The sequence below is a fragment of the Brachypodium distachyon genome, chromosome 2 (assembly GCF_000005505.3).
Source record: "Brachypodium distachyon strain Bd21 chromosome 2, Brachypodium_distachyon_v3.0, whole genome shotgun sequence".
In the NCBI taxonomy this organism is placed as follows: Eukaryota; Viridiplantae; Streptophyta; class Magnoliopsida; order Poales; family Poaceae; genus Brachypodium; species Brachypodium distachyon.
The window spans coordinates 1,505,684-1,516,874 of NC_016132.3; the positions used below are offsets into that span (position 1 = coordinate 1,505,684).

At 38.5% G+C, this 11,191-nt stretch overlaps 1 protein-coding gene across 4 annotated transcripts; it reads right to left on the reverse strand.

Moving 5' to 3' along the window:
* Window positions 1–142: 142 nt before the first annotated feature.
* LOC100830400 (chloroplastic group IIB intron splicing facilitator CRS2, chloroplastic) lies at window positions 143–11,191 on the reverse strand. 4 transcript variants are annotated; one of them, XM_024459175.1, is made up of 9 exons: window positions 10,905–11,191; window positions 10,721–10,805; window positions 9,409–9,476; window positions 7,747–7,797; window positions 7,582–7,655; window positions 6,749–6,807; window positions 6,581–6,657; window positions 431–495; window positions 143–320 (listed from the first exon to the last, which is right to left on the reverse strand). In XM_024459175.1, exons 1-8 carry the CDS (start codon window positions 11,130–11,132, stop codon window positions 451–453), a joined length of 687 nt encoding a protein of 228 aa, XP_024314943.1. In that variant the 5' UTR covers window positions 11,133–11,191; the 3' UTR covers window positions 143–320; window positions 431–450. The 4 variants fall into 4 exon arrangements, with proteins under 4 accessions (XP_024314943.1, XP_010230415.1, XP_010230412.1 ...); XM_010232113.3 differs by lacking the exons at window positions 143–320; window positions 431–495 and adding an exon at window positions 5,356–5,860 and having other exon boundaries at window positions 10,905–11,190; XM_010232110.3 differs by lacking the exons at window positions 143–320; window positions 431–495 and adding an exon at window positions 5,357–5,882 and having other exon boundaries at window positions 10,905–11,185.

Below are 11,191 nucleotides of genomic sequence, written 5' to 3' on the forward strand. Positions count from 1 at the left end.
ATAGCTGTCACCTAAGATGTGGGCTTATTCTGATCTAATATTTTTTTACTTTGTAGTTTTAACCATGCTTAGGTCATGGACCTTCAGCTTACTTTAATGGTTTCAGGGTTAGCCAAGTTGAGCAAATACTTGATTGCATCGGTGACCATAAAGTATATCCGTTTGTACTTCTTTATTCTCTAAGCATGCCTCCATCCATAACAATCAAGAGTCAAAGAACCATTTAATAGATCTTTTAGATCCGTTAGCCTGACAGGCCGTCCTATTGCAACAAAACCACCTTTTGTTTGATATTGACATCTGTAACCCAAACTCGTATTCTGTACACCAATAAAGAACTAGTACATTATCAAGATAATCCTAGACTTTGTATACTAACAGTTACCTAGATTCTAGTACAGACTAGCAGAGGTTAGAGAAGAAAACTCACATGCATCGAATCTTCTCTTGCTACCCTGTTGATCCTTTCTTTTTCTGGTGAACGGAGCTACATATCTAGAGAAGCGTTAAAAAACCATAGGTCCGTAAATATATATATACAGTCCTCCTGTAGCCGATTATTATCAACAAGAAGAAATTATGTGCCGATATCAGCATATATATAGTTTATATACACTGCTCAATATTGTTTACCAACAAAAAAAACTAAAGTAAGCTTCCCTGTGAAGAACAAATGAGCATTTTTGTTTTACATGAACAGTTGGATACAAACAACCACCTCTAATATCATATCACCAAGCAGAATATCCTACCAAGCAGGTTCAGTTTTACTATAAATAAGTGTCCTGAGTTGCTACAGTCCAAAGTTCCAATTTATGTGAATTTATAGATGGCTATTAAGAATCATGAGGAAAAAAGGTTATCGGTTTGGCATCTCTAACTGCAGCTAGATTTTTCAAGTCTGTAAGTTAGTGCATGGGAAATACAGGAAATATCAGCATCTCCCAATAAAAGCAAGATCACACACTATCATGCGCATTCCAGACTGGTAATCATGTGAGAGAGGAAAGTTGTGCACAAATATGACCACCATGCATGCCATAATTGAGATAGATTCTACTCTTGTCTAGGGCAGATCTAAATATCGGGTACACTAAATTTTGGGTCCTATCTATGTACTAGCCAAAAAAATTCTGATACACATAATACAAACATTTTTTAACCTTTTTCTGGTAACTCGAAATAAGGTAATGGCAAGATTTGATGTCAATCACACATCTAATCATGTAATTGTTCATTGATCACTAGGAAAGAATTGGGCCTAATCCAGTTGGTTGAACGTAGCAAAATCCAGAAGATTAGAGCCAAGTTGCTACATTCGATAAAGAAACTTTGTCTTCTATAACTTCAAAACTCCTCATCTACTTGTCCTTTCCTTCCATGATCTGGGCTTCCTTATAGGATGAGCAATACTAGGACCCGAGACCAACATTTTTTTCGAAAAAAAACCCTAATATGTTCTGCTTCCAGGAAGAATTGTCGGTTGGAGGGCAAGGGATCCTAAATGCTTTCCTCCCAGACTGCAATTTGCAGCAAAGCACATGGCCTTTTATTATAATCTTACAAGTTCTGCAGCACTAATATCATTAGTTTATGCCCCCAAGAATCTAATATGCACTATATTATTAAGTCAACTAAACAAATCCAGGTTCGTACTTTGTACGGTAATTCCTGGACTGTATATATTTGGCTATTCTGGTACCAATTATATTGACAGGAAGAATAAACTGTAGAAATACTTTAGCATAATTTGCAAGTTGACTTCTTAGAAGAACAGTACAGATTTACAGCTACACTCGTCTTCTGCAAATTATAAGAATTTGGTTGAAGTGTGACTAATCATCATAGCAAAAAAATTGTTGCAACAGAGCAATGCCAGAATTGAACCCAAATAAAATTATTGGTCACTCAATTCACAACATAATTCTATGCAAGAAAATGCAGGGAATCAAATGCTAGGTGCATATGCTGTTCTTTTATATCTTTCCACTTACTAGTTTATGACAAAAAAAAACATAGGGTCAGTGAATCATCCCGTAGTTCCACTGATTAAAGATTGGGGGCTATCCGACAAGGGACAACTTCATTTGGGTGTTGCATAGGTCATTAGTTTTTTCTTGCTGCAGTGGTCTCCACATAGCACTGCAGTCTGTAGAGCACCTCATATAGACATTCTTTAATCCTCAAGGCCAGGGAAACTGGTATCGCTACAGAGCATCATATAGACATTCTTTAATCCCCATCCTCACAGCCACGGAAACTGGTACCACCGTACCATTATATGCTGCCTTACTATTGTCCTATCACACTATTCTAGATTTCATGCCCAGGAATATGAGAGCTTTCAGACAATGGTATTCATACCAAAAATGTTTTACAATGCTACTGCACTAATACTCCAAAGCATGCCGTCTGTTATGTCAAGGTTTAATGAATAGATAGGATGTCACTAACTTGTGTCTCTCACAAGGCCCACTAGTTGGCACCTTACCCTCTGAAGTACCTAACACATGTGGACCATTTAATCACAGCAGGGGGAACATAACACCACTCAGTAACCTTGACGGGGTACTGATAAGATACATATGTATGTCATTAGCAAGCTACAATTTGGTTACAGCCTAGACATGTCACTAGTCCCAAGTTTGTCTTGAGTTTCTAGTGTTACCTAAACAAAGGCTCCTGGTCACATCCTCAACTTTTTGTTAGTTGATTGCAAGCACAAAGTTGGCAACATTTAAGATCGCCGAATCCCAGCAGGGACCCGCCTAAGTTGTGCTCTTGAGAGAAAATCCTTCTTTTTGGCTCGTGATGACAAGTTTAGCACATAATTTAATCCCCAGGCTGACCTCACCCATTTTACTCCAAAGCAATATATACAAAACACTCAACTTAGCAACCATATCTCTTTATTTTTCTCCACAAGTGCTTTTTGGGCCACCACAGGAGATTAAAAATGGCTTGGCTTAATAATTGAGTTTGATGTCTTCCTTCAGAATAAGTTTGAAAGCTAGTTAACAGACCAAAGCAATGTGAGCAAGGACTCTAAACTAAGTTCTAGTATTGCAAGTGACATTACCTACTCCATAAAAATAAGCACTTGAGATTGGGTGGATTTCACTTAAAGTCATGTGAAGTGATTCTCCTATACTTAATCATGCAATAAGGGAGTAAAGAAACACCTAAACCAAAATCTAATAGTCTAGAATGTCTAAAGCTTAACAAAGCACTAAAATTAAACGTCACTGCAGAAAATAATATAAAACACAGAGATCCAGAGTAGCCCGCGAATTAAGCTAATACGGCTACGATTAAGACACTGGGTAAATATAATACAGCTCAGCAAGCGAGTGAGCAACAGATGGATGCACATGGATTAGATGTATGATTACTCCATGCTCTACTTGTGTGATGGCTTTAAGAAAGAGATTAGCAAGTAGTTTAGGTAACGTGATGGTGGAGGGAAGAGCTTTAGATAATATAATCTTTAGAACTTTGGAATCCACTTGGTGATAAAAAAAGAATTAGGCATAGAGAATTTTTCGAACGAAAAGTAGTGGAAATGAGGTTACTGGACTAATGTTTTTAGGTCTTGAAACAAAGGTCAAAACTAAGCCTTTGACAATTATCGTATCTTGTGTGCTGTATTAGACAAGTCACCTGGTTGTTTTTGGTAACATCACACCACAAGTTATCTCTGGCTTTTCTAGAATACTGGTAGCTCTGCACTCAGACTAGTTTCATCCACTTTCACTTCAGCACACTAGTAAAATAAATATCATTTTATTCAAAATAACTTCTTCTTCATTTTGATACGGCTTTAGCAAGTACTGAACACGTTTGGATCTACTATGAGACATAATCCTCTAGGCACGTGTTCATCAAGTTATTAGTACTGCTATGAAAAGGTTAAGATGGGAGAAGGCAACTGCTTACAATTGTTATTGAAAACTGAACCTTTACCACTCATAAACTGTTATCCAAAGCTATTATATCTTTATTGTTTAAAAGGATTGTATAATCAAGTATGACCAATTAAGACCGAGCAAAAAGAAATTCACTCATACTACAAAGAAAACAGCTACCTTGTTTTGTATAATATTATGTTCTGTATGAAAGGATACTATGAAAACTTAGCAACAGTATACAGTTCATATATCCAACTATGCAAGCTTCCGGAGCAATATCTGAAACTAAAAAAAAACCTTGCCAATTGCCGTTAGCCCATTATCACACCAAGTCACCAATTAGCGCTAGGTTTCTGAATCTACAACTTCACTAACTCTATTGACAAACCATGCATTTGTTCTCATCATGGTTCTCATAACATTCACTAAATAAAATTTGACAGCATATGTCTTGTATGTAACTGTTCTGTAAGGAAACAAAACTACAATACACTACTCTATAGAAAACATGAATGTACTTGTTTTGTAAGGGTAAATCACCGCCGGCAAAAGCAAACCTCCACAAAATTTAACATATACATGTTTTTGGCATGCACAGAAACATACTAGCATAAACCAAACCTAGGGTATGTATTATGTATCTTCCAGTATAATATTGGTTGTTAACTTGGTTGTGGTAGTAACATTATATGGTCCCAGGTCAGGACCTAATCAACTCAAGTAAATGCACACAAGGATAAGATGACAGTAAAGAAGAAGGGTATATTTAGAACAGGCATGAATTGAAAAGGTGATTTAATTATTACCCACCTTCACGTACCCTATCAACTCAAAAGTCCAAGAGTGTCTATCGTCACTCAAAATAAATGACACAAATACTAACAGATCTTTCCTGCTTAAACTATTACATAGCACGCGGTTCTAGACCTGGTTTTTAACTTCAGCTAGAGAATAGACTGCAAGATAGTTGCAAATGATGCTTAATCATAAGATAGTTGTGTAAGTTAATTGCCAAACGTATAGATTTAACATGAAGATATAAATACAAACTAGAGCTAGGAGCAACATTAGCTCTACTCTGCTTCTTCTAGATGGTAGGGTAGTATAGGTTAGCTGGTGCAAGAAGTTCTGCAAAGTTGTAACTTTTACATAGCATAAGAAACTTCTGTGATCTATCTGCTGCCGACAAGTTCAAAGCTCGAACTCACATATCAGCATAAGAAGAAAAAAAATTATATTATGTTTCCAAGTCCTTATCAAATAAGTGCTAAGGATCTCCTGCAATAATTTTCTGAAGGACGGGAAAACGTGGGGGCATAGACATCTCTAACCATAACATGACACACTGCTAAACAACTTTACCACATCAAGTTGATGAAAACGAGTTGTACCGTCAAAGATAATAAATTACCTATTTCATCACCTCACAGGCAGATGATCCACCACAGCAAGGAAGGATAGTAATTATTTGCATGGATAAAATCACGGAATCAGGAAAAGGGAGGATGGAATAGTCCACATTTCCTCCTTTACATGACTACATCAGACACAGATGTATTAGTCATTAACATACACTCCTACAGAAGTACACAGTGTTTTTACATGACCTTCATCAAATTGACCTACTTCATTTCCAGTTTGCGTAGACCATGAGTTCTCTTTAGGAAAATGTGTGGAAGAACTCTAGCTTATGTACAGCCTGGTAAGTCCTTAACATCCTCAAAACTACATAACATCATGGTAGCAACTTAGTGCGCTTAAGTAGGTCATGCAAATTACCACATCAAACTTCCAATAATATTGATGTGTATTCATGTATCCTCCAAAAGTTGACAGATGCAAGCATCTAAAGAATCGTCAAACCCTGTTGAACTTGTACTTTTGCACCAGATTGAACCTCTCAATACTTCCACTAAAACCCTTCAGCACAAGAGTCCTCACAGCATCCACCCCTTGTTCCAGAGCAATGTCAATCTTGATCAAATTAACAGAACAGGCTTAAATCAACATCCAACTTGCAACAACTATGTCAAATAGTTCCTCCCAGAAAAGGGCAGACCACTAGAAAACGAGAAAGTTGAGGCTTGACTAACAACAGTTCTCTTTAGGATGATAAAGTGTGGTATGATTCCTGATGTTATTTTTTTCAGATCCAACTTTGCAAAAACCTTTCCCTATGCAAGGTGTAATGGTAACAGCTAACAATACATATCAATTAAGATAGTCACGTTCTGGCAACACCTAAGGGTAGGACCTAATTGGAGTATTACTCCAAATTGTATAGTATACCCAACACGGAACCATATCGGTATTATTTGTTTATAGTTAAGATATGTTTTGCCACAATCATTTGTAGCTACATTACAATACAAGCCTTCAAGAAATGGTAATACACATCGGTTGTGATAGTTCAACAAAATAGTGGGAGATCTTTATCGTTTTCCTACAGCCAATGTTCAATTGAAATATTAATAGACATTGTAAGTAAACTATTGAAATGCAATTGAAGTTGGTAATTGCATTGGTTTTTTATGTCAACTGTAGGTGGAAAAGGAGGGATGCACCTAGTGGAAAAGAGGAAAGATCACAAAAAAGGGATTTCACGGCTTCATGCTATATGCCAATATACCATATCTATGGCACAATAATTAAACATAGGGCAAAGTCAATACCTGCACTCGCTCCTCTGAACTGAACTTCTGCAGAAGAAAAGCCCGAGTGTCCATTTTGCCAGGTGGGCTACCAATACCTGTATCCAACAGTCAATAGCTCAATATTAGCATAATGTGAATTTCCATTAAGCTGTTGAGGAGGTTGGTGGTGAAGACAGTAATATATACCTATAGATAAACGAGGAAATTCCCGGCAGCCATCCAAATGCTCAATTACATTCTGTAGGCTGTTTTCCAGGGCAGATGGTTATTTCGGAGTGTGAGCGATAGATTGTGAATGTAAGTAGTAGAGCTTAAATATTAAAATCACAGAAACAGCAGCTCAGAAGCATAATGCTTACAAGCAAATTAATAGAGAATAACACAAAGCCTTTGACAAAAGCAACTAAAAAATTCGCCATATAAAGTTAAAAGACACACTCATCTATTCAAATAGTCAACTCCTGATTCGCTGGGTGGTGATCTAGCTATTCCTTGTTTTGCTGTTTATACTAGGGCCTTCTTAGACCTTTTGATTCGATTTTGGGTTTTTGTTCCATCTCCCCCACCCTATCAGTGCTTGTACTCCCGCCTTCTTGGCATTCCTCATTTAGATGCGTGTTAGAGAAAAAAAAATCAAACTCAATACTGAAAAACTTTGACATGTCAATTTCGTTTTGTATGTCAGGTTCATGTAATACATGTTTGGACTTTGCCCAGATCTCCTGAGTAGACTCATGTTTGTTGTTCTCTCCAGACAAACATCTCAACATGAGCTGTATATGAGGTTAACTTCTGGTAAAAAATTAAGAGAAGTGTACTTATATGTTACATTTGACAAAGAAACCAGGCCAAGGTTTTGCACACTATAACTTCTAAGTTAATTTCATTCTTGTTCACTTCACTCCAGAATGACAAAATGAATTGGCTGAACTAAATCTGCTGCAACATCAGCATGTTCCATATACTAGCAGTAGTAAACCTACTAATTGCTTCAAATGGGTTGGAACTGCGAATATTACCCATTATGGCGGCCATGACCACCTTTCCTTTGAAGTCGCAATACACCATTGGGCAGACTCATCTCATCATAAATCTGCATTGAACAGAATTCACTGATTTCAGTCACAAGCACATGATACTGAATGCCAGTCGTAAATCATCAAACGAACAATTATAAAATGTACCACAAGGATGTGTCGCAGCGGTACTTGGTAATAGGCAGCAAGCGGTCCAATCTTGACATGATAGAGGAATGTTTTCGTTAGCACATGACAAATTAAGAAGACAAGAACAATATTGCATCATAACAGAGACAACAGCTAACAGGTATTCGACAAGTCCTGAGTCCTGACCAACTTAAAGTAGCACATCACCACAAGACATGGTGCGTGATATGTGAACTCAAATGAAGATTAATATATCTATAGGTAAAGTTGTGAAGCATTCCCAAGATTATCAATATAACTCATACTTCTCTGCAACCAATTTAAGAAACTTATTGTCATGTCCTATGGACAGCAACACTGTATATTTGGCTTTATTGAAGTATGAAATAAGTGTGTGCTACCGTGACGAGGATGGGGGCTGTAGATCCTGATGCAGGCAAAAAAAAATCAGATATATCATTACCCTACATGTCATGTGCACAGTACTACCGCCTGACGACAACTGCAGCACATCTTCCATATCTAAGTAGGAGAAACCCACTACTTGATTTCTCTCAACATGCAACCATGCCACATCATCACACCATTAATTTGTTCACACCTATTTAGTGGGAAACTCATATTTTTTGCACATGCATGCATGCTACTTTTCATCAAGCTATTTACACTAAGTGAAGAATCTATAATCTATCGTACAATTTCATTATACATTTTCACTGGATACTCTTTTGTTGCTACTTTTCACTCATGTATGTTAACTAAAAATTTCCTCAACGGTTCACGTATGTTAACTAAAAATGTCCGCAACAGCATGCGGGGCATCATCTAGTATAAGCAGAAGTGCAGCCCATTAGAGACCATGGAGCTGGTCGCACCTAGAGGAGTACAGCCATAATTCTAGGGTTGGTCCAGTGGCGGAGGTCGAACTAAACTTTTGGTGTGGCGAAACTGATAACACAAAAGTGACAACTAATAGTGTAACGGATACACTACGGCACAATATTTAATTGACATGTCAAGAAACATGACAAGAAATATAATCTGTGTGCAAACATGTCTAGATGAAAAAATTACTTGCTAAATGAAGTCTAAACAAAGGTTCACCACAAATTTAACAAATATATTATTACAAAAAAAACAATAACAACCAGACAGGAGATTCGATTAGCGCCTTGGCGAGTAGAATTCAGAGGTACAGGCATCGACTTGGAGTCAATTGATCGATCTTTATTGTATTTCACTACTTGTATCCATGGCGATGGCACACATGCATGGATACTAGGACTTGCATCTACCTACGGCCAGATCGATCAAGGTATGGCAGAGGCCGTACCTCGCCATACTGGGCGCTCCGCCCCTGGGCTGGTCAGGTAGGGTTAGGATCATTAGGTATCTTTGTTAGCAATATAATATAGTTAAAGTTATAAATCTTCAAATCTCAGGTAAGCGTAACACTGGAATAAAAGAGTTGAAGATTTGCCAAATAGCTTCGTTTGCGTGATATCAATGTCCATACTGATAGTAAGTTTGTGAACATCTTCTAAGTTGGTTATGAATACCAAACAGAGATATAGTGAATATACCACAATTGACTTTGGCAATAAAAAATTCAGCTGTTCCCACGAGTAATATGGTTCTCAAGAAATCTTTATTTCAAGAAGGTCAAGAATAAGAACTCACTGCTTCGCCACAGTAATTCATGTATGATTGTGGCTTTACCAGCAACACTGGCACCTCCCCAATTGAACCTGCACTAAAATTCGACCCAAAGGATGAGTGGGAACCAAATTCATATTGAGATAATGAATGCAACACATCTTATGATTTATATTTATGCTTCCAGTAACAAAATGTTCACTGGACTTTGATGCAACAGGGTTACTATCTTGCAAATAACTGCATCGAAATAAGCAAATACAGATATGTAGTAACTCCAACATATTAAACATAACGATTAAAATTCAAGACCGGAGAGCCATCAACAACACTAAATTAATTTCCAAATGGTGCATGAGAACATTTTCAAAGATGTCTTCTGCAAAAACAAGAAAAGGGGCCTAGGTAAGCCACGCGATTCACAGAATCAAAAGAAACAATACCTGAGACAAAATGCAGTTCAAACATTTTTTAACAAAAGATATAGAACCCTCTACCTCATGAAGATCAAATATGAGACTACGGTGTTTCATTTCCTCATGACAAATATTCAATTTACCGGTTTGGACTTTTAGTACAAAATCAAGTGTTGATTTTCCAAAGGTAATCCTATATGAATGGTTCCGTAGTTTGTACCTCGAGGTAGGGGGTAATTCTAGAAACTATGCCGCAAATTGAAAAAAATGTGTGTATAGTTGTTACCTATTTTCTTGATTAAAATTGGATCACAAGTTTTTAGGGAAAATAGCCTTTTCTTGGCTCATATTAGAGTCTAACTATCGAAATTCGGGGGAAGGGGGGAGGCGAGAATTAAAGCAAGTTCCCTAGAGTTTATGAAAAGAAGAAACATCACTGACTGTATTCAGAACCAATGGAAGCAACTTAAGATTAATTTTGCTAAAACATGAACACAAACACGTTTATACATAGTCTAGATCTAATTCAGTATTCAGAAAACTGATAAAATGTTGACTTAAATTGGGGGTTTCTGCACATATCAATTGCTTCAACAGCCATACCTTGTTCTAGAATGTAGGTCTCATTTCTGGTACTGACATGCTAGGAGAGGACACAAATTACATCAACAACTATTACTGTCCAACTACACAACCTAGCACGAAGCAAAATATCTCTGAACTAACTGAATTCGAAAACGAGAGTTCACATCCACGCCAGATAGTGTATCTCTAGACTAGCCATTTATCTAACAATCAGCAATCCGGTTTGTAGCTGTTCCCAGGGAAGGTAATACGTATGAAACACATGAACACAATACAGAAAACTGAAGCACCTAGCTAAGTGCAGGCTGTAAGCAGGAAGGGAATGCATTGGGTACCTACTCCGAGCAGAGACTTTGACTGTATCGTGTTCATCACGATCCCTTCGACCTGCGCGATGCGATCCACCATCTCAAACCCCACCTAATTTGCACAGAGGCAAACAAACAAACAGTGAGAGGGGCTATCTCGAATCGGAGGTGGGGAGGAGGATGGAAGCGCAGACGAAGGGATGCACCGTACGTTGTGTCGCGTGCCGTGGTACTTGCCCCCGGGGTTGCCGAGGCCGGCGATGAGCCAGGGCGTGTACTCGGCCGGCCGCGCTGCGGGGTCGGGGACGGAGGCGACGACGGTGAGGCGTGTGCGTCGGGGAGGAGAGGCGGTGAGGGCTCGGCGGCGGGGATCGGAGGAGGACGAGAGGAGGGGCGAGATGGCGCTGGTGGTGGTGGGAGTGGCCACGGCGAGCGACATGGCGGGCGGGCGGGCGGATGGGGGACGGGAACCGATATGCGGTAGGGCGAGCCGGCGAG